Source organism: Petaurus breviceps, unplaced genomic scaffold, assembly GCF_028583685.1.
Source record: "Petaurus breviceps papuanus isolate PSGF00001 unplaced genomic scaffold, PetGlider_PUasm1.0 139, whole genome shotgun sequence".
Lineage (NCBI taxonomy): Eukaryota > Metazoa > Chordata > Mammalia > Diprotodontia > Petauridae > Petaurus > Petaurus breviceps.
In genome coordinates, this window is record NW_027185697.1 from 9,642,987 (window position 1) to 9,667,507 (window position 24,521).

The following is a 24,521-nucleotide window of genomic DNA, read 5'->3' on the forward strand; positions in this document are numbered from 1 at the left end:
ATTTACCAATGTGGACGGCACTGTGCCAGTCCCCACTCTGGGGAACAACACCTGATGGGGATTAGACTCTAAGGTTTCCTGCCATAACCACAGGCTCTATTTCCCATCAACTCCTCTACAAACCAGACTGAGATAGGCTCTGCCTGGTGACAAGTGTCCCAGTTTACACTGACAAGAGGGCAGCATTTTGGAAGCACCAATGAGAGTGGATGAGAAATGAGGAAATATTGTATATACAGGGTCCTTATTTCATACCTGGGCACTGTTTCCCTTAACTCCTGCAGAGACAAAGAAGCTGTCCTAAAAGAGAAATGGAGAATAAAAGAAAGAGGAGGAGAGAATCATTCACATATAGTCTGTGTGCTAGGTGTGTTTGCACTGAGTGAGCTCCAGGCAGGTAAGTCTAAGGGGGAGGAGGGCTGAGAACCCAAGATTGGGGTCTAAGAAGGGAAAGAGAGCCCCTATTCCCAGTGCTGGTCAGAGAGAAGACACAGACATACAAGTAGACATAAAAATAAAACCCTAACCTTCTAAATAGAGCTTTGGATGTTTCTAACCTAAACCAATTGAAGTCAATTAGAAAAATATTTCAGTAAAAAAGTGACCTTCCTGGAATGTATAGGTAAGAGGTAACAAATCCAGATTTGGGAGAGACTTTAAAGACAAAGAAGGAGAAAAACCAAGGAGATACAGATTGATGACATTTAGGGACAGTCTAGAGGGCAGGAATGCTGAGGGTTGGTGACTGAAACCTCAGATCTTTACTTATTATTATTTTTTAAATTTTGTACCCTTTGTACAAAAGCTAATAGTGGTGTAGTTTATAGATGGCTGGGCCTAGAGTCAAGAAGACCTTAGTTCAAATCTCGTCTCAGACACTTATTAGTTGCATGACCCTAGGCAAGTCCATTAACCTTAGCTTGCCTCAGTTTCCTTAACTGTCAGATGCAGATAACATTAGTGTCTCCCTCACAGAGTTCTTGTGAGGATCAAATGAGATAATATTTGTAAAAAGTGCTTAGCACAGTGGCTGACACATAATAGGTGCTCTATAAGTACTGATTCCCTTCCCCCATCCTCATTTTATCACTTTTTATAAATCACTTTTGACCCTAAAGTGTCTCAAAAAATTAATTAATATAGGCCAGAAGGGAAGTGTTTCAGAGAGTCAGGGAGAAGTAAGTGGTGATCTCTTCTGACATCAATACTGTACATTTTCGGAGTTAGTGAGGAATGAAGCACATTCACATTGGTTTTTGGATTGTGGAGGTGGTTGGCAAGAAACCTGATCCACAATAAGGGGAAGTGTGTAGGAGACAATAATCCTGGGTTTTCTGTGTCTTCCAGATTTGGCTCTGAGGTCCATCATTATTACTGTGACTGGACTCCTCCTTGCTAGCTATAAGGCTCAGCTAAGCCTTAGACATTCAGATGCCTGATAAAGAGGAATAGTAGGCAATTAGTGGCTCTACTACATCGCCTGTGAACCTTAGCAAAAAAATGAAATGAACTTAGTCTGCCATACCCATATTGACTTGTTGGGGTCATTACTTCCATTCTGAACTGTTAACAAGCTATTCCTTAAATCATGTATTCTAGACATTTCCTATTAAATGAATTCAAGTTCATTGGAATATAAGTATAAGAAACCACTTTCCTGCCCCTTTAGAAAGCCAGGACATTTATACGTCTCCACCTCTGCATTGCTTTATCCATTTCCATGATCCTTCAGAGCCTATAGATAGCAGTTCAACAAAGTCACTTGAGATCTTTGTTAATCCTGGGGTGTGATTTGTCCAAATCCAAAGACTTTACACCATTAAGAACAGTTAGGAACATTCTTATCATCTCCTCAGTTATCCTGGGTTTCAATGATATGTTTACCCCATTTGTTCTATCCTTTCACTTCTAAAGATGATTCTCTATAGTAGAGAAGACAGAGACAAAATGAGAGCTGAGGTCCTTCAACCCGTCTTTCATTATTGTCATCCCAGTTATGTGAAGAATGAGTCTTGAATGCCCTTTGATCTTCCTTCTCTTCCAAATAGAGTGGCAAAATCCTTTTAAATTTCCATAGCATTTCCAGGAAGCCTCAACCCTTTCTGTTCAAATTTAATAGCAAACTTTTGTAAAATGTCTATAATGTACAAATCACTGTACTCAATGCCATAATTGTGAAGAGAAAAATGAAAGAGCCTTGCTCTTGTATTCAGATCATCATAGATACAATTAACAGTTATATATAGCACCTACTAAGTACCAGGCACTGTGCTAAGCACTTTACAAATATTATCTTATTTTGTCTCACAACAATCTTGGAAGGTAGGTACTATCATTATTGCCAACTTACAGGCAATAAAACTGAGATAAACACAGGTTGTGACATGTTGTTGTTTAGTTGTTTTAGTCATGTCAACTCTACATGACTCCATTTGCAGTTTTCTTGGCCAAGATGCTGGATTAATTTTCCATTTCCTTCTCCAGCTCATTTTACAGATGAGCAAACTCAGGCAAATAGAGATGAGTGACTTGGCCAGGGTCACACAGTCAGTAATCATCCAAGGTCAGATCTGAATTCAGGAAGAGGAGTCTTCCTGACTCCAGGCCCAGCACTCTAGATGCTGTACCATCTAGCTGCCCATTAAGTGACATATAACATATGTATACCTATGGTCAAATCCCCCATCTAATGTCCAATTGTTCATGTGATCTTGGCCATGTCACTCAACGTCCCTTAGTCTCGATTTCATCATTTCTAGAATAAGAGGATTAGACTAAATGCTTTCTGAAGTCCCTTTCAGCACTATGATCCTTTGCTATTTTTTCATTTTCTGAATATTCCCTTCCCAAGTCAACCATCACATGCAATGATGATTTTTTGAAAATAAAAATAAAAGAAGTTTAGGGAATCCAAACAACATATCTGCCATTATCTCGTAGATCCCCTCCCTCCCCCCTGCAAAAGGTAAGGGGAGTTTTATTCTTTCAACTCTCTTCTCATTGTCAAGTTTCTCTATTATCATTACATAAGGTTCAGTTTCATTTTAAAATTCTTAAATTATCCTCATGATAAGCTGTAATATTGCTAATATTTTGTTTAAAATTTTTTTCATCAATATTCAATAGGGAAATTGGTCTATAATTTTCTGTTTTGAATTTTCCCAGTTTAGGTATCAGCACCATATCAGTATCATAAAAATAATTTGGTAGGACCCCTTCTTTTTTTTTTGCTTTTTGGAGGGCAACTGGGGTTAAGTAACTTGTCCAAGGTTACAGGGCTAGTATTTTTGTGTGGGTATTAAGTGTCTGAGGTCGGAACTGAACTCAGGTCCTCCTGACTCCGGCGATAATGCTCTACTCACTGTGCCACCAGTAGGACCCCTTCTTTGCCTATTTTCCCAAATAGTTTATATAGTATCAAAATCAATTGTTCTTTAAATCTTTCATAGAATTCACTTGTTAATCGATTTGGCCCTGGAGATTTTTTCTTAGGGAATTCATTGATGATTTGTTCAAATTCTTTTTCTGAAATGGGGTTAAGTATTTAATTTCCTCTTCTGTGAATCTGGGCAATTTATATTTGGTAAATATTCATCCATTTCACTGATTGTCAAATTTATTGGCATACAGCTGGACAAAATATTTCCTAATTATTGTTTTAATTTCCTCTTTATGTTTTCATCTATTTTTTCATTCTTTTGATTTCTGTTGACTGATTCTTGATATTTTATAGAGTCATTAACTTCCACTTGCCCAATTCTAATTTTTAATGAATTGTTTTCTTCAGTTAGCATTTGTACTTCATTTTCCATTTGTCCATTTCTACTTTTTAAAGAATTGCTTTTTCAATGGAGTGTTTTTTTTCCATTTGACTAATTGATTTTTTAAGGAATTGCTTTTTATAGCCAATTTTTGTCCTTCATTTTCCAACCTGATGACTCTCTCTTGCACAATTCTCATTTCTTTTCCCAACTTTTCCTCTACCTTTCCCATTTGACTTTTAAAATCCTTCTTGAGCTCTGCAAAGATGACTTTTTTGGCTTGATACCAGTTCATAGTCCCCTTTTAGGTTTCAGATGTGGGTATATTGACAATGTTGTACTCTTCTGAATTTATGTTTGATCTTCCCTATCATCATAATAATTCTCTGTGGTCAGTCAGTTTTTGTTGCTCGTGGTGATGGTCTTTCCTCTGACTTTTAAAATGAGCTCTGCTTCTGGGACACAGGGGCACTGTACCGATTCTTGCACTGAGGGTCAGGGGCCAGGTCATCGACTTTGTGTGCTGGTGCCTCAGGTGCTGGAAGCTGGAGGCTATAGGGGTCTGGTAGCTTGTGGTGGTGGCTGGTGTGTGCAGAGGCCAGGAGCATTTCCCTGGGGTTACACTGAAACTTGCAGGATGGGGCCGGGGGGTCTGGCTGGTGGAAGATGCCTGCTCACCTGCAGCTGCACTGAAGCACAGGGAATTTCAGCTGCTGGAGAACACCTGTCCATCTGGAGTTTCACTGAGGGACTGGGAGGTTTGGCTTCTGGAGGACATGTTCTAGTGGCACATGTGGTGGTTCTCTGAGCTGCTGTGCCAAGACACATGGGGAGGAGTGGGGGCAGGGGAATCCTGGCATAGGTGCTTGCCTATGCCACCACCCTGGGGCTCAGGATAGCAGCTGGTCTACTGAGGTTGGGCTTGCTGCTGGTTTCCTGGGATACCTCCTGTCCTGTACTGCTCCCTTTCCACAAGAGTGAGAAGGACCTCTGCTGTTAATCCACCAAGCCTCCTGGTCTAAAAGACTGCTGCACCCTATCTTTCTACTGACTCCCCTGTTCAGGATTTTTCCTGGGGAGATATTTTCTGGGTTTTTCTAGGTCAATAAGGGAGGGTGAGAGTGACTTACTCCTTACTCCTCCCATCTCTCTTAAATCAATTTTCTCTGTAGAACCCTAGCCCTCAGAATCCTCCATTTTTGCTTTCTTAGCTCATTCAAGTGAACCCTCCTGAAATCTGGTTACTTGCCAGACAATAGCTGATGTTGATCTTATCATTTAACATGAAATTTGAGCTAACATAGGATCTTTCTTCCAGGGTTCGATTACCTTTACCTTAGCAACTCATGCCTCTTTAATGATCAAAATAAAATATGTAATAGCATTCCAACCTCTGAGGACACAAATATCAATAGGGACATTCAATAATTTCTTAGAAGCATTACTGAAACGAGCCTTCAGTGCCGAGTGAGAGATGACTGAAAGCAACCAGGATTTCATCCAGTTCTCCCAAAGAATCAGTAAAAGCAGCTTTGCACATGCCTGTAGGGCTCTGAGATAAAAGGGGTCTTAGAAATTATTGAGTCATGGGGCCATAGGACTTGGAGTAGGAAGAATATTAGTGAACCAGATGTATCAAACTCAAATGCCAATGGATCCCTGACTTAGAAAACCACAAATCAACATCATGTATGTTGTATTTCATTTTTATTTATGGTATTAAACTTTTATAAATTACATTTTAATATGGTTCAAGCTAAACTCTGGAGTTCCATAGGCTACTTGTGACCTGTTACAGATAGTTTGGCACTTTTATGAAAAACTGACTTATTTTAGACTGAAGGTAGTGAAATCCAGAGAAGTGAATAACTTGCCCAGAGCTATATAGATAGTAAATAACAGAACCAAAACTCTAGGCTGAGTTCTTCAACTTCAAATCCTTCATAACTTATTGCCCTCATGGTTGGACCCATAAGTCACTAAGTCAAAAAGCACTTATTACTTACTATATGCCAGGCCTTACTTTTGTGAATATGAAAAGAGAATCACAACAATATGTTCCCTTGTGTACTACAAATACCTAGACCTCTAGGTATTTAGAGAAACAGTTACAACCTCATGAAATGTATGGAGGAATCACTGATAAGACAATCCCTTATTTCCTTTTTCAGAGGAAAACAAAACCAACCAAGCACAAGACCTTAATCATGTGGAAAAAAGCCCTGAAGAGCCCAAAACACTGCAAGGTATGTTAGCTGATGGCTCTCAGAGTCCTCCTTGACCCTTTCCCTCTGTCTCCCCAGACAGCATCAGTCCATAGCGGCAGCATGACAATGGGCCAGTCTCTTGTACACCAGCATTGCTTCTCATCCTTAAATTTAATGACTGCCTATGACACCAGAATGAGTGAAAATGCTGCTGTGATCTACCAATGCACTAGCTCCTTCCACACTCCCATACATAAGCTGAGTTACCATTCTGTCTGCACTAACCCCTCTAATGTTTAGACACCCCAATCTGCTCCTTGAAAAAACAGAAGACAAGGGTTAGAAAAGTACTCACCACATCAAGGCACCACTTCTGAACCAATCTACTAACAGATTACATAGCTTGCTGTGTACCCGTCCAATGCTATGTACCAAGTCATGCTAGGTACGCTTTGCCCTCTTGACTTAATTAGGCATAATTGTCATAATTATCCTACTTATAGAGACAGTGGAAGGGAGATGGGTGGGAGGATATGGGAGGGTTGGAGGCCCAAATACTGAAACCTCCTTATTTTTCCTCCTTCTTGTCATGCAGGTCACCACAGGCTGCAGGCCCAATTCACTGCAGTGGGTACAAGACATTCTCTCTTTAACTTCAACATAATTGATTTTATTGATGATGTGCAGGCATGCTCCTATGATAAACAGAACAATAAACTTGCATTTAATGAAGCATGGATCCCTGAGGCACTAGGGAAAGACTTCATTGAGCAGAAGGTGGAAGATATTTTAAATGCTCAAAAAGATTTCAATTTCCTTTTCAAAATCTTTATACAGAATGACACCAAAAGTGACAGTAAGTGAGAAAAATGGAATCCTTACAAACAGAGTTAGAAGGGACCTCAGAAGCCATGTAGTTCAACTCATTTTTGAAAGATATCCTTGCTATTCCATACTCAACAAGTGCATGTCCAGATTCTGCAGACATCTCAGGAGGATGAATTCACCATCTACTGAAACGGCACATTCGATTTTTGTAAAACATTGATTGTTAGGAAAAACTTAAATTTTACTCTTTGCAACTTTTACCAGTTAATACTTATCATGATCTGTGGGGCCAAACCAAAGAAGTCTAATTACTTCTCCAAGTGACAACCCTTCATATTCTCAGACAGCTATAATACCCCTGATCTCACCACCAAGTCTTCTTTTATCCAAGAATAACATGCCCAATTCCTTCACCCTCCTGGTTGCCTTCTTAGGGACTCTCACAAGAATATCAATAACATTCTTAAATCATTTTGCCATGAAATGAACACAATACTTCTGATGAGGTCTGACTAGGGCAGAACACAATGGCATTTCTTGTTGATCAGTCATGTCTAACTCTTCATGAGCCCATTTCAATTTTCTCAGCAAAGATATTGGAGAGCTTGCCCAGGATTACACAGTTAGGAAGGCAGATTTGAACTCAGGAAGATGAGTCTTCCTGATTTCAGGCCTGCCACTCTATCTATGATGACACCTAGTTGCCCACACACTGGCATTATCACTTTCCCATTCTTGAAATCTTTATCCTTTCTATTGCATCTCAAGGTCACATGAACATTTTTGACTGTTGCATCACACTACTGACTCATATTAAGCTTGAAGGTCATTAAAACCTTGACATTATTAATTTTTTTTAAAGCAATTGGGGTTAAGTAACTTGCTCAAGGTTACATGGCCAGTTATTTTGTGTGGGTGTTAAGTATCTGAGGCCAGAACCATTCCCAGGTCTCCCGACTCAAGGGCTGGTGCTCTTACTCACTGTGCCACCTGGCTGCCCCTATATTATATTTTTAAAAACCTACTCCCTAATTCTATCTCTCCCATGTTATATTATTTGATTTTTTTTGCACCCAAGTGCAAGATTTTATATGTATACAAACCAGTACTTTAGCCTTTTAAAATCCTTGTGGATCCTGATTCTGCTGCCCAGTGTGTGTCATCTGCAAATTTGATAAACATACAATCTATGACTTTATCCAATTATCACTTCAATTAATGTGGGCATATGGAACTCAAAATCTAGAATGTAGAGGGTATGCTACTATAGAAAGAGAATTGGATTTGGAGTCACATAGAATGGGTTCAAATACCAGATCAACCATTTATTGACTGTGCCATTTATTGGGAAAGTAATGGAAATTCTTTAGGTGTCAATTTTCTGAAGAGTAAAATGAAGGGATAGGATTAAATAACTTACAAGGTTCCAACCAGCTCTTAATATGTGATCCTATGATCTATGAACAAAACAGAACTTCTTATCTTCCCTTGAAACCTCCCCCTTCCCCAAATCTTGCTATTGCTACTGAGAATCTCACCATACATCCAGTTTACAAGGTTTACAATCTTGGACTCATTCCTATTTTGCAGTCATTCTTTTTCTCATGCTCTCCCATATTAATTAGTAGCCAACTTGTAATCATAATCGTAATAACCTTTATAGATTTGCTAAATAATTTTACAAACCTCTCATTTTGTCTTCACAGCAGCAGTAGAAGGTAGATATGAATGTTATACCCATTTACAAATGGGAAAACTGAGACAGACCAAATTTAAATGACTTGCCCAGAGTCACACAGCAAGTTCCTGTCTGAGGCTAATTTGAATTTGCTTCTTCCTGAGTCCAGGACAATGCTCTCTCCATTGAATCACCTACTGGCCTCTACCTCAGCAACACCACTCCCATCCATCCCACACTCTGCACTCAAATGCTACCAAACTGGGCCAGGCCCCCATCTTTTCTCCCCTCGATTGTGATAATAGGTTTTTAAGTTGCTTCTCTGTTTCTCATCTCTCCTCTATTCAACCAGTCTTCCTCACGCAGGAGCCAAAATCATCTTCAGAAAGCACAAGTCTGATGCAGTCTTTCCTTAGCTCTCAGATGAAATACAAACTTCTCACTTGATCTTTAAAGCCCTTCACAGTCTGACTTCATCCTGCCTTTCCAGACATTTCCTACTTCTCCCTCCTATACACTATGTCCCAGATGATTTAATCTGGTCTACAAGCTGTTCTTCAAACTCACTTTTCTCTCCCCTCTGAATACTTTTGCACAGTGCTGCTCATGCCTGGAATGTTCTCCTTCCTCAGTTCCATCTCATAAAATCCTTTGTTCTCTTCAAAGTTCACATGCAAAGCACCTACTACATCAGATCTCTCCAGACCCTCCTGGTTCTTAATGCTATTTCCCATCTTGTATTATCTTACTCTCACTTCTATGCTTACAAAATGTTTACCAACAATGTCTCCCCAAAATGTAAGCTCACTGAGCTCAGGAAGCTTTTTTTTAACTTTTTATGCTTAATGCCAAGTACCCTGCCTTGGTTAGCATTTAACAAGGGAAGATAAAACAGAATTGAGGGCAGCTAGGTGGCACCATGGATAAAGTACCAGGCCCAGAGTCAGGAAGACTTATCTTCCTGAGTTCAACTCCGACCTCAGAGAGTTGTGTGACCCTGGAGAAGTCACTTAACCCTATTTATCTCAGTTTCCTCATCTGTAAAATGAGCTGGAGGAGAAAATGAATAACTATTCCACTATATTTGCCAAGCAAATCCCAAAAAGGGTCAGAAAGAGCTGGACATGACTGAAAAATGACAGCAAGAATTATGAGGGAGACATAGTTAGGTGGTTCAATGGATAGAATGCTGGCCCTGGAATCAGGAGAATATGAGTTAAAATCTGACCTCAGACACTTCCCAGCTGTGTGGCCCTGGGCAAGCCACTTAACACAGTTGCCTCAATTCCTCCTCTGTAAAAAAAAATTGGAGAAAGAAATATCAAACCACTACAGTATCTTTTTCAAGAAAAGTACAAATGAGGTCACAGAGACTCCGACATGCCTTAAACAACTCAACAAGAACAACAAAAATATTTAATTGATAATAAGCCTGTGATCAAAATAAATACCAGGTACAATAGAGAAGAAAAGTAGGTGAATTATATATGTTCTCATTGGCAATGGAGGGTAGAACTAGAAACAGTTGGTCAAAGTTACAAAATGAAATCAGGAACATTTTGTAACTGCTGGAGCTGTCCAGCAGAAGCTAGATGCTTTTGTTGGACTGTGATAGAAGAGATTCCTCATGACTTGAGAGATGACTATAGGGCATCTGAGATCCCTTCCAATTTGGAGATTCTGTGAATCTGTGAAGAATTCAGACCTGGCTTTTCCATGAGGAGACATATCAAGGAGACTTCCCATGGTAGACACTTTTCAGACTCATAAACTCTCAGAATTGGCCACGACCCTCAAAACCATCTAGTCCCTTTTCATTATTGTTCTTTCTGCCACAACCACTATGCCTTACTGATACGTTCTAGACCCCCTTTCTCTTTTCTATTCCATTATGCTAAAACACAGACAATAAAGTGTTTTTAAAATTTATCTCTAAGCATGTATAAATTCAGAGATTATACATTAAGACATGGCAACTAAACATTCTAGTATAATAAAATATGTCTATTACATATATACTATGTCTAATATAACTAGACATAACTAGTATAATAGAAAATTATGCAAATTAAATCCAACACCAAGTCCTACAACATTTTGTCTCATTAAATTTCTGTAGTGTCACTATGGAGTGTTTCTCTCTGAAGAGAGAATAGTTTAGTCCCCCTTGGTCTTGAAAATAATTCACCCCAATATACAGGTCACCTCCAAAATTGATCAGAAAGCAATAAATTTTCCATATTACTCCTCAACTTAATTTATCTGCACCATAATAATCTATTCTTCTAGAAAACTGTAATAGGTTCACATGTGATTTTTTCTTTTCTCTGAGTAAACCTAAGAGGTATAGAATACACATGTTGTTGCCCCTATTATGCAACAGGAAAAATTATATCTTTATGGTGTAGAAAACATTTTTCATACATTTTTTATATATTGGGAGGCAGTATGGAGTATGGAGTCCTCAAGAAAACTGTAGAGTTGGAATGAGGAAGATTTGTGCTTCAATCCCACTTTAGATTCTCATTAGCTACACGGTAATCATTGGGAAAATCTCTTCACATCCTTTTGCAAAAAGTCCTCATTTGTAAAATGACCATAATAATAGTACCTCTCTGTCAAGAGGCTTATGAGGATCAGCAGTAATAATACTCTATATGTAAAAGTAATATGTAAATTTTAGTTATTACTATCATGATAAACTTTGAAGGTTTAAGTGAATTGCTCAAGGTTACATAGTTAGTAAATATGGGAGACTGGATTTATATTTGTCCTTCTAACTTCAATCCCAAACCTGATTCCATTGTATCATACTGACTCATAAGTCTCTCTACAGAGAATCACACAATACAGGTCTTTGTTGACTGTGCACTGGATAATGACATTGACATGGGCAGTCATGTTTGGTTTGCCAGAGATGGTGAAGATTTTATCAAGAAAGATGATCAGACTAACCACTGGACTGTCATGAATCCTGAAGCAGAGAACTTCAAACACATAGATCGAAATGAGAGAGAAGGCTATCAAGAAATATTGTTTTGAGATGATGAGGAAAGTCCTACAGTACTCAAGCATGAAGGAGAATGGTAAGTTCCCAGTCCTTTCTCTTTCCTTCCATGGTCCTCTATGGCCATGACAGCAAAGCAAAGGCTCTGGTCATTCTAATCAAGCTTCAAAAACTCTGAGCATGGGCTTGAGACAGACTATCTCTTGTCAGAGGACCAGTCTAGCTAAGTGTGGAGATGGTCATCAACAGTGCAATGCTTACCAGGTAATGACTCTTCTAGCCTACAGTAACTCATAATGATGTACTTGTGCTCATTTGGAAAGAGTGTAATCAGCCACAAATGAGACAGTACCCACACTGATGATATCTTTCTACTATTAAAATATTCAAGATTCTCTTTTTAACCCATTAGAACAGTTGATTCAGGATCTGGTAATACCATCATGATCACTATTGACAAATATTTATTGAGAGTCTACTGTGTACAAAACACTGTCCTAGGTGCTGAGTAGTATACAGAGAAGTATAAGTTAATACCTTAGCCTTCAAGGATCTTAGGGGTCTCTGAGGGCAGAACGAAGGAATGAGTGAATTAATGAAAGAAGGAAAGAAAAAAAACATTTATTAAGTATTTATGATACACCAAGCACTGTGCCAAGCCCTGGGGGTACAAATAGAAGAGCAAAACAGTCAAGGAAATTTCCTTGTTGTCAAGGAAATCATAGTCTAATTGGGGAACATTGCACATATAAAAATGTTCTGGTTTAGGACACACAGCGAGGTCCAGGGGTTCATAGTGTGCTTTGACAGGTTCTATGGGATGCTGGGCTTAGAGCCCAGTGGCTCCTCCTCTCACCAGAAGGATTCCAGTTTGTAATGCCCTGGTCATCTAAGTAAACACTGTGAACAGTCATGTTCACTCTGAGGTTATATATAAAAGTGGGTAAGGGTGACTACAAGGAACCAGAGTAAGGCTAAGGATCAGATTTTAGTGGGGTTCTTGGGTCTCCTCTAATCTTAGGGAAAGCAATGATTAAAGGTCAATGTATAGTAAGGAGGTAAAAAGGGGAAGGAGATATTGTCAGGAATGTAGGGAAGGTGGGCCTCCAGTGGGACATCTGATGCCAATGCTAACAAATCAGCACTGGGCCCCACATACTCTCAAGGCAAGTTTCATGGTAGCAGACTTGAGTTTGTCCAACTCAATTGGATCAACTTTATTGGTCTCAGAAGGTCCCTAGTCTCTGAAGGAATGAGCATCTATGACACATGAGCACACGATCATTTCCACTTATGCTGCTGCAAATAGCAGCCAGCAAGTGCTATTGATGTGTCAGAGAAGAGGCATTGGAGTGAGAGAGACAGAATGTGAGGAACTCATCCTAGGGATAAGATGACTTTTGCAGCAGCCAAAAGAATAACAGTTATCATTTAACGAAGCTAATAACTGGTAGAGAAAGACAGAGGAGAGAGTAATGTAGAAGGAAAGGAAGAGAGAGAGCATAGAAGTGATACTGGAACAACAGAAGGTTGCTGAGCTTTGGAGGTAATGCCTTCTCTCTTGACTTCTCTCTTCAGTGGCCCCTGAGGTTTCTGTGTCCCGCCATGATTCTCCAGATGGTAGAGTCACCTTCCACTGCACAGCCACAGGCTTCTATCCTCCCTCCATCCAGCTGCATTGGGAGAAGGGTGGGCGGCTGGGTGTGTGGGGGCAAGAGAGCTCCAGCGCAACCTTGCCCAATGCTGATTCCACCTTCTACCTCCAAATCTCTCTGGAACTTCCTCCTGGTGATCCAGGGACAGGGTACACCTGTGTGGTAGAGCACAGTAAGCTGCAGACTCCAGCTGTGTATCCTGGTGAGTGCCTTTCCAAGCTGTGTGGGCCATGGCATGGAATGTTTCAGCCTTTTCACTACCTCTCCCTCTCTGAGTTGTGTTCCACAGAGCAGGGTGTTCACCAGGCCTGCTCTCCAGTTACCTCTCCTCTCAGAAACACATCTTGTTTACTTGTTGTCTTTCTCACCCTGCAGTCCCTGAGAAGCCCACTGTGAAGAAGCCATGGGTCATGGCCCTGGGTCTCCTGACAGTCATCATTCCAGTGCTGGGCTGTGCTGGGGCCTTCCTCATATGGAAGAAGAAGAAAACAGGTACATTTATGATGAAAGGGATGGAAAAACTATTGGTGTAAGGGCAAGATGAGGAGAGAAAGCTAGCAGATGTCATAAGGGTGAGGGTGTTACACTGTCTCTGTGCTTTACACAGTTCTTAGGAGGAAAGCTCTTTTACACAGAATGACAGGTCTTGAAGACAAAGGTGGAAGAGACCTCAGATTGTACCTCTAGTACAGTTGATACAACTGTATATTTCTTGAATAATGGACATTTAGATTCAGCTTATACACCTCTAGCGACAAGGAATTTACTTCTTCCTATGACTGTCCACTCAACTTTTAAAGCTTAGGAAAGTTCCATTGATATGAAACCTAAATCTATCTCTGAGCAACTTCACCAAATTTCTCCTGGTTCTCTTTACTGTATACAAGAACGTCAAGGTGAATACCTCTTACACATGGCAGTTATTTAAATTCTTGTGTTATAATCATCAACCTCCTTTGTCCTCTCTTCTCTAGGGTAGAAATCTCCAATATCTCCAGTCACTGTCATGGACTCTAGTTCTTTCACCACCATCATAGACCTTCTCTGGATATGTCATTGATGAAATATAGCATTGAGAATTAAACACGATTCTCCAGATGTGATCTGACCAGGAAAAATACAGAGGATCTATCACTTCCTCATTCCTGTTCTCTTAATGAAACTTAAAAATGACATTGAATTTTTCATATGGACTCATCACATTTGCTTATATGTCAAACATCAACCTACCACTTACCTTTTTATTTCCTATATCTTTATTTTTTATTGTCCTGAGCTGTGTAACAAGGATGCATCAATTCCTATGAATTAATAAACTTGCAAACAATTTCTCATTAATTAATTTCAGTTAACTAATGAGGCTGTACTCTAATTCATTAAATATTAATGATTTAATAATTAAAAAATCACCTTTCACCACAAGTTATTCATATATAATTTACTAACAATTGAAAGCAGTAACAAAGCAAAGAAAATTATTTACCATATTTTGATTAAATGAATGGATCCAGTCAAGGTTACCACCAAATCTCAGTATAATACTAGATGAGACTACTCCCTTGTCTGAAGAAAGTGATCTCATATCATTCAGTCACTTCAGTTCTCCCCCTCCCCCCCAAAGGCATTTTATGTCTTTTTATGGTAAGAGTCAAGTTTATTCACTCAGGAAATAAGTTAAATTATTCTTTTTTATTTATTTCTTCCATAACCTCAGGAAACCATATTTACAAAATGTGTTCTACTTGCCAACTCCTAACAGATTCTTCATAGAATCCTCTTAATAATGATTCTTTGTAATATAAAACTTAGGCCAGTTCTGGTGAGGAAGACATTTTACCTTATATTCTTCCTCTGTATCTTCTCCATGGAGTTCTCATAGATCCTCATAGACCTCACAGATAAAACATGATTCTATAAGAAGAAGTACTTCATACTAAGACATTTTTCAATGTCACTTCAAACTGTCAAATTATCTGTAATCTCCATGAGAGTCATTTGAGACAGCACCCATTTACATTGATTGTGCAGTCTGCTAAAAGCCTCAGTTCTTTTTCAGAACAAATACTCCCTCAGTCTTATGCTTTTGAAGTTAATTTCTCATGTAGTTCAATAATTCACCATTATTCAGGTTAAATTTCATTTTATTACAATCACCATGATATAGTAGAAAGAATGCTGGGCATAGATTCAGAAGTGACCTGAGTTTCAGTCCTTCCCGCCCTGTCCCAAACACTTTTCAGCATTATGATCATGACTAAGTAGCTTAACCTACCTCTCTGAACCTCATTTTCCTCACTTGCAAACTAAAAATGGTAATATTACTTCACAGGGGTGTGTCATGTAATTATGAAATTTGAGTTGGAAAGGACATCATTGATCATGTATATATATGAAAAGATTCTTCAATACAACGTTCCTGAAAAGTAGTTTCCAGACTCTGACTAAAGATCTGCAAGGAAGAGAAATCAACAACCTCTTGAAACCATTTTATTTTGATAGCTCTAACTCTTTGGGAATTGTTTTTAGACATCCAGCCTAAATTTTCTTCTTCTTAATTTCCATCCAGTGTCCTTGTTTCTGATCTCTTTGGGGCAACAGATAAAATCTAATCACTCCTCCAGATAATAGCCCTTCAAACACTTGAGGACAGTTATCATGTCCACCCTCTCCCATAGAGTCTTCTGTTTTCCAAGTTTAACATCCTTTCTCCTTTCAATGAATGCTCACATGATATTTACTCAATACTCTTCAAAGTTCTGGTCCTCCTTTTCTTAATACTGTCCCCATGACCAATGTCCTTAAAATGGTGGTAATCAGAACTGAACACAATTCCCCAGAAGAGATCTGAGGAGATGGTGAGACCATCACCTCTCTACTGCTGGAAATTATGTTCCTCATAATGTAGTCCATGATTGACTGCTACATCACTTTGCTAAATCAGATGGAGCTTCTTGTCCACTAAGGCCCCAGGATCTTTTTCCCCTGAGAAGAGCTGCTGTCTAACTATACCTTCTATATCTTGTACTTGTGAAGTGGATATTTTAAACTCAAGTATAAGCACTTATATTTATATCTATTGAATTTAATCATATATTAGCCCAAGTGTTTAGTCTGTTGTATCCTGACTCCATCATGCAGTCTATAAGCTATGCCCTCTAACATTGTGTGACACCCAAAATTTGATAAGTATGTCTTTGTTCATGTGACTGAATGTTAAATAGCAGAGAAACAAGTATGGATTTATGTTGGTATGGAGGTTAAAAAGAATTATATTTGTAAAGCACTTTGTGAAGTTTAAGATGATAACTGTCAGCTATTATGAAGGGAGGGGCAGAGCAGAGCACATTACTTGGTCTATTGAGTCCTTTTAGGTCCTGAGTCTTCCTGCCTACATGTTAATTATCCTTCTGAGCTTTGGGTAACTTGTCAATCCAGTAAATATGCCATCCATGTCATTGGAAAAGTAGATTTTATAGTACAGTGTTCATAGGATCATAAATTTAGAGTTTTAAGGGACCTTAAAAATGGATGAGCCCAATTTCACTATTTTACAGATGAGGAAACTGAAGGGAGGGGAGGGAAAGGAAAAAACTTTTATGAAGCACCTACTATGTGCCAAGCACTTACTAAGTACTTTACAAATATTATCTCATTTGGTCCCATTTGACTTGGAGGGTTAGGTAACTTGCTCTAGGACACAAAGATAGTGTCGGAGGTGGTGTTTAAAACCCAGATCTTCCTAACTCAAAGTCCAGAAATGACAGTTAACTCCACTGTACATAGGAGGATAAGTTTCTATCCTTGTAAACCTTCAGGACTTATAGGAGACTGTAATAGTAATGGAATTTAAAGATTCCCCTGTATTGGCTTGGTTTTTTGTTTGATTGTGTTAAAACCCAGAGCTTGTGAATCCCATTTGTGGGATGAACTTGTTGATGTGAAAAGAGAGGGCTGAACTGGGAGGAGCTGGTGACGTGAATTTAGAGAGGCACAAGAGAGAGGTAGAAGAACTTTTTGGAAGCAGCATTTTGGAGGCAGAGAGAGAATGAGAGGATTGCTGAGGGCCATTTTGAATTGCCCAGGACTTTTGAGAGCTGCCACCCAGAGCTGCCAAGAACTGAGGAGACATGGCTGTTATGCTGGTACTTTGTCTGTCTGTTTTGATGTTGTTTTGCCAGATTTGTCAAAGACAGTGCTGTTGTTGCAGAGGTCTTGGAACCTTGCTGTTGGTTCAGAGCTACTGAGACTGTTCTGCAGACAGAGAGTGAATACTGTCCACTGGTGAAGGACAGTGCTGTTGTTGCAGAGGGCTTGGAACCTTGCTGTTGGTTCAGAAGCCCTGAAGAAGGATTTTCTTGTTGTATGTTTACAGAAATCTTGGAAGAGGGTTTTGCTAATGTTTTCAGGGGTCCTAGGACTGTTCTGCAGACAGAGAATGAATTAATGAAGAGACTGGCAATGTATCTTGTGGCCTTGCTAAGTTTTGTCTCCCCAGGAACAAAGATTGCTGAGAACTTGCCTCATGTCAAGATGAAGAAAAGAGCTCCATTTGGGTATTAAATGCTGTGCTTAAGCTTGTTATAACTCTGGGGTAGATTCAATTGTGATCCAAGGGTGAGGAACTTTTGACCTTTTTGTGCTCTGTGATTGAACAAATGAATGTACTTTGTTTATGATTGGAAACTAATCTCCATTTGAGAACAGGGGCTTTGTGATGAACTAAATGAAGGTACAGCCTAGGGGTGGAATAGTATTACATTACATTATGGCACAATCTAAATGGCCATGGATCCTGGAACAAATAGAGGCACTATGCTTTGTACTCCTTGCTCACTAGGCCATAATGTAATGTAATGCAAAGGCAACTTCCCAAGGTTCAAAATACCAGCATAGGTGCTCTCCATTTTATTCAGTGACAAATTGAGAACAGATAGAATCAAAATTTAACATCATTCAAAATAAAGCATTTAGTAAGTGTGATTAAATAATCTCCAAGTACTACCTGATTTAATCAAGTACTTCCCCACCCCAGGACATTACATTCATTTAATCAATTACAAAGTCCCTCTTCTAAATACTACTCCACCCAAGGTCAGACAACTAGTAAGTGTTTATTTTTATTTTTTAAAGCAAATGGGGTTAAGTAACTTGCTCAAGGTTACACGGCCAGGTGTTTCTGGGTGGCTGCTAAGTGTCTGAGCCAGGATTTGGTCCCCAGGCCATCCTGACACTGGGGCCAGTGATCTTACTGGCTGTGCTACCTGGCCACTCCAATAACTAGTAAGTGTTAAGTGTCTGAGGCTGGATTTGAACTCAGGTCCTCCTGACTCCAGGGCTGGTGCTCTATTCATTGCACCACCTAGCTGCCCCTCTAATTAACTTTCTTTTTTTTTTTTAAAGCAATAGGGGTTAAGTAACTTGCTCAAGGTTACACGGCCAGTTATTTCTGGGTGTGGTGCTGAGTATCTGAGCCCGGATTTGATCCAGGTCATCCTGACACTGGAGCTGGTGCTCTTACTTGCTGAGCCACCTGGCCGCCCCTAAGCAATTGGGGTTAAGTAACTTGCTCAAGGTTACACGGCCAGGTGTTTCTGGGTGGGTGCTAAGTGTCTGAGCCCGGGATTCGATCTCCAGGTCTTCTCAACACTGGAGCTGGTGCTCTTACTCGCTGTGCTTCCTGGCCGCCCCTCTAATTAACTTTCAACATCTCTTTCCATTGTCCACCACTGAATGTAATTTTATTGCAATATGATGTAAAAAAATTATTAGTTTACTATATAGGCTTTTCTACATTTGGTTGTGAGATTTTAATGTCTTACTACATGGGCAACGTTTGTGGAGGTGGCATGTATTTCAGTGAAAAAAAAATGTATATTAATTTCTATTCCCATCCAATTTTCTCCAGAGGTCTATCATCTTTAATTTCTCCAGAATTTGATTCACCTCTTTAACATCTTTCTTGTTTCTTTTTTGGTTACATTTATCTGGTTTTGAGAGGGGAAAGTTGATGTCCCCTTCTAGGATACTTCTATTATCTATTTCCTCCTGTAATTCATACAACTTTTCCTTCAGAAATTTAGATGTTATACCATCTGGTATGTATATGTTTAATATTGATATGACTTCATTGTCTATGATACCTTTCAACAAATATAGTTTCCTTCTTCGTCTATTTTGATTATATATTTTTTGTTTTTGCTTTGTCTGAGCTCATGATTGCTACCCTTGCTTTCTTTGTTTCAGATAAAACATAATACATTCTGCTCCCATCCCTTATCTTTACCTTGTATCTCTGCTTCAAATGTGTTTCTTGTAAACAACATATTGTAAGATTCTGGTTTTGAATTCATTGTACTATCTGCTCCCATTTTTATGGGTGAATTCAACCCATTCGTAATTATAGTTATGATAAATAGCTGCGTATTTCCCTCCATGCTATTTTCACTTGTTTCCCCCAACTTATCCCCCATTCTTTCCACCCTCACAAGTATTTTACTTCTGATCACCACCTTCCCTGATATACCCTCCCTTTTGTCAGTCTCTCCTCACCCTTCTATTAATCCCATTCCTTATTTCCTCATAGGGTAAGATAGATTTGTATATCCAATGGAGTATGCATGTTATTCCCTCTTTGAGCCAATTGTGATGATAGTAAGGTCTAAGCTTTGCCTGCCACCCTCCCTCCCATCTTCCTCTCCATTACTATAGCTTTTTCTTGCCTTGCTTATGTGGGATAATTTACTGCCATTAAATCTCCCCCCTCCTTTTTATGATTCATTTTTTCTCACCCCTTCATTTTGTTTTTTTGGGTATCAATACCTCAAATCACTTTACATTCTCACCCTCGGTCTACATATACTCCTTTTAACGGCTCTTTTTTTTGTATTCATATGCCCATATACCCTCATATATATTTCTATTCCCTTCAACTACTGAGAAAAGTTTCATAAGTTACAATTATTGTTTTTCCATGTAGGAATGTTAATAGTTCAACTTTGATAAGTTCCTTATGATTTCTTTTCCCTGTTTACCTTCTCATGCTTCTCTTGCTTCTTGTATCTGAATGTCAAGTTTTCTATTCAACTCTGTTTTTTTTCAGCAAGAATGCCTGAAAGTCCTGTATTCCACTGAATGACCATATTTTCCCCTGAAACATGATACTCAGTTTTGCTGGGTAGGTGATTCTTGGTTTTAATACCAGCTCCTCTGACCTCTGGAATATCATATTCCAAGCCCTTCGATTCCTCAGTGTAGAAGCTGCCAGATCCTGGGTTATCCTGATTGTGTTTCCACAATATTCAAATTGTTTCTTCCTGGCTGCTTGTAATATTCTCTCCTTAATCTGGGAATTCCAGAACCTGGCTATAATATTCCTAGGAGTTTTCTTTTTGGGATCTTTTTTAGGAGGTTATTTTTGGATTCTTTCAACCTCCATTTTGCCCTCTGGTTTTAAAACATCAGGACAGTTTTCTTTGAGGATTTCCTGGAGGATGATGTCCAGGTTCTTACTTTGATCATGGCTTTCAGGTAGTCCAATAATTTTTAAATTATCTCTCCTGGATCTATTTTCCAGATCAGTGTTTTTTTCCCATGAGATATTTCACATTGCCTTCTATTCTTTCATTTTTGTATCTGTTTAACAGCATCTTGATTTCTCATAAAGTCATTAGCTTCCATTTGCTCCAATCTAATTCTGAAGCAATGATTCTCCTCAGTGAGCTTTTGAGATTCTTTTTCCATCTGACAAATTTGGCTTTTTAAGGCATTCTTCTCCTCATTGCCTTTTTGAGCCTCTTTTTCCATTTGAGTCAGTCTGTTTTTTAAGGTATTATTTTCCTCAGTCAGGCTGTTGACTCTCATTTCATAATTTTCTTGCATTGTTCTCATTTCTCTTCCCAGTTTTTCCTCTGCTTCTCTTATCTGCTTCTTAAGGTTCTCTATGGCCTGTAACCAGCTTGTATTTTCCTTTGAAGCTTTTGGTGCAGGAGTTCTGACTTCACTATCTTCCTCCTGTTCCATGCTTTGCTCCTTTTTGTCCCCAAAGTAGGAGTGTAATGTTGGAATCTTCTGTCTGCTTTGTTTCCTTTGCCTGGTCATGTCGCCCCTCAGTCACTTGACCCCTGGGCTTTTTGCCACAGTAGGACTCTGCCACCAGACAGGGGAGCTTCGTACCAAATACTGGGGTTTTCTCAGCTGCTGGAGGTATTAGATGGAGGTATTAGGTGCCTTCTCTGAGGTATCCACATGCTCTGGCAAGCTGGACATACACCCCAGGACCTCCACCCTAGACTGCAATCCAGATCCAAGCAGGTTAAAGGAAGAGTGATTACCCCACAGACTGGTGCTTGGTACCCCTACACTCTGCAGGCCAGGAGCTGAAGCCACCATGTGGCGCTGGCTGGCTGTGACTGTTTCTCAGTGGCTTCTCATCCCGGGGGCAAAAGCCACGCACTCCCACTTACTGGCTCCCAAAGTCCAGACTGCACTGACCTCTCACTTTGTCCTTTGAATCTCTGTGTTGATAAATATGGAAATGGCCACAGCTGCTGCTGATCTGGAGTCCCTCTGGCCAGTGGCTGGTCAGGCCCGCCCTGGGGCTAAAGCCTTGCTGTGGGGCTGGGCTCGGCTCCCAGAGTGCTGTGCTGGCCGATTCCTGCTGGCCTGCCTGGCTGTCCTCAGCGGGAGGTTAGCTTCTCTGTGTCCTTTTGTGGGTTCTGCAGCTCCAAAGTTTTTTTAGAGTCCCCTTTTTACATGGATTGGGGAAGGTGGGAGCCGGATCCGAGGGGAGGTCATGCTTCTACTCTGCCATCTTGGCTCCGCCCCCCCAAAGTTTGGATTCTTGCTGGCATTCAAGGCCATCCCCTGCCTCTCTCCAGGAATCTTTCTTCCTCAGTCTGCCTGGTTTGTGCTTTCATTTGGGAAGGCAGGTTCACCTCCTGATGGAAGGGTAGCTCCTTGAGGACTGTCCAGAAGAAATATCTTGAAAGCATTAAAGATTAATCATAAGGCGCTGATTAAGGTTGAACTTTTTACTTATGACACATTAAAATGTTATTAATATTAGTAAATATTAGTTATTATTAGCAGTAACAGTATTCTTAAAACTAGTATCATTACTAAGGCAGTTTGAAAGAATGGTTGATGCTGAGTTGTGTATGATGAGGTGATTCTTTCAAAAGTGGGTAGGAAAAGGTTAAAAGGAGAAATTATTTCATAAAAACAGGGTATGAAAGGAAGAACTAATATAGAGGAATCCAGCAGAAAGTTGATAATATTGGAACCTAAGTTTCATCTGGGTTGAAGAGGAAACAACATATGCATCTGAAGAGGTTTAAAAGTCATCTGAACTTCTAGAGAAATGAGAAAACTAGGGGATACATTGGGAGAGGAACTTTTAGAAATGTATATAGATTAAGATTAGAAGAGTGGGGTGAATAGATAAAGGAGATATTTTTAGAGGGGTGGATAAAATAAGGAATAACAGAGTATGGGGAGAAGAGAAGGTAAGAAGGGTGAAAAGAAAGACTGAGAATTAAAATAATGAGCAAAAATAACATAGAGAGAAATTCACAAATAAAAATTATAACTTTGAATGTGAATTAGAAAAAATAACATTTATTTGAAAAAACAAAAGTCAAGAATATCAAAAGAAATAATGAGAAAAATAGTGTAAAGGAAGGAGGTTTAGCAATACCAAATCTTGAACTGTATTATAAGGCAGTAATTATCAAAACTAGCTGGTACTGGCTAAAAAATAGAAAGGTATATCAATGGAATAGAGTAGACCTTCAGTTTACAGCAGTGAGTAAACATAATAATCTTGTATTTGACAAGTGTAAAGACTTAGGATTTGGGGTTTAGAGTTCATTATTTGTTAAAAAAATTATTGGGAAAACTGAAAAGCAGTATGACAGAAACGGCAGTCAAAATGGACACATGACCTAGATATAAAGAGAGATATTAAAAGAAATTTTGAAGAACATGGAAGATATTAATTATCAGGCTCATGGAGAGGTGAGCAATGAATAAATATAGAAGAGATAGAGAGTAAACTTAAGTGTAAAATGGAAAATTTCAATTACACTAAGTTAAAAAGGTTTAGTACAAATAAATGTACTCAAGATCAGAAGGAAAGAAGAAAATTTGGAATTTCTACAGATAGTTTATCAGAAAAAGATCTCATATCTAAAATATATAAAGAACTTTGTCAAATCTATAAAAATATGAGTCATTGCCCAATTGGTAAATGGTCAAAACATATGGAGAAGTAGTTTTCCAGTGAAGAAATCAAAACAATTTATAGTCATATGAAAAATGCTCTAAATAATTATTGATTAGAGAAATGCAAATTAACATGGTTTTGAGACATCATTTTACAACAACCAGATTGGCTAAAATGATAGAAGTGGAAACAGACAAATGTTGGAGGTGATATGGAAAAATTGGAAAACTAATTCATTGTTGGTGGAATTGCGAATTGATCAAACCATCTTGGAGAGTAATCTTGAATTGTTCTCAAAGAGATATTAAACTATCGAGGTCCTTTTACTCAGCAATACCACTACTTGTTATATTTCTGAAGATGATTAGAGATAAAGGGAAAGAACCTATATGTTCTAAATGGTTTATAGAAGCTCTCTTTGCGGTAAAAAAAAAAAAACAAATTGAGGGAAGGCCCATCAATTGGGGAAATGGCCGAACAAGTTGTGTATACAATTGTGATGGAACACCACTGTGCCATAAGAAACAATGAGTTCAATGATTTTGGAAAAACAAGGGAAGACTTGAATGAAGTAATGAACAGTAAAATGAGCATAACCAAGAGAACATCGTATACATGAACAGCAAAATTGTTTAAAGAACAACTTTTTTAAATCTTGAAGAAATTCAGAGAAATTTGAAGTCTGGAGGAAACCCAAAGTAAATGAAAAGAGTAGAGAGATTCAGGTAGAGTAAGTCACAGAACTGTGATTCCACCATCAGGTCATAAGATACCTTAGCACAGGGACTCTCTCCCTCATTAGAGTATGGACTCGTTGAAAGCTCTCCCTTTTCACTTTTACTCTCCCACCAAACTGAAAGCTCCCTGACAGTGGACCCACCAAGTCAGAATCAGTGCTTCCTTAAGTCAGCTATGGGAAAGCTAGGTGGCACAATACAGAGAGTGATGGACCTGGAGTCAGAAAGACCTCTTCCTGAGTTCAAATCCAGTCTCAGGCACTAAATAGCTGTGTGACAATGGGCAAGTCACTTAACCCCATTTGACTCAGGTTCTTCTCTTATAAAATGTACTGGAGAAAGAAATGTCAAATCAATTCTCTGCCAAGAAAACCTGAAATGTGATCATGTACAGTTGGATATGAAAAAAAAAAACAAGTGAACAAC

At 39.1% G+C, this 24,521-nt stretch overlaps 1 protein-coding gene and 1 pseudogene across 1 annotated transcript in view; both read left to right on the top strand.

The window, feature by feature from the left end:
• The first annotated feature begins 311 nt into the window (after positions 1-311).
• The window catches only part of LOC138144775 (zinc-alpha-2-glycoprotein-like), a 105,561-nt pseudogene continuing 81,351 nt past the window's right edge, over positions 312-24,521 (top strand).
• The window catches only part of LOC138145496 (major histocompatibility complex class I-related gene protein-like), a 50,720-nt gene continuing 48,822 nt past the window's right edge, over positions 22,624-24,521 (top strand). Inside the window, 1 exon segment of the mRNA XM_069067094.1 lies at positions 22,624-22,639. Coding sequence (XP_068923195.1) covers positions 22,624-22,639 — 16 coding nt within the window.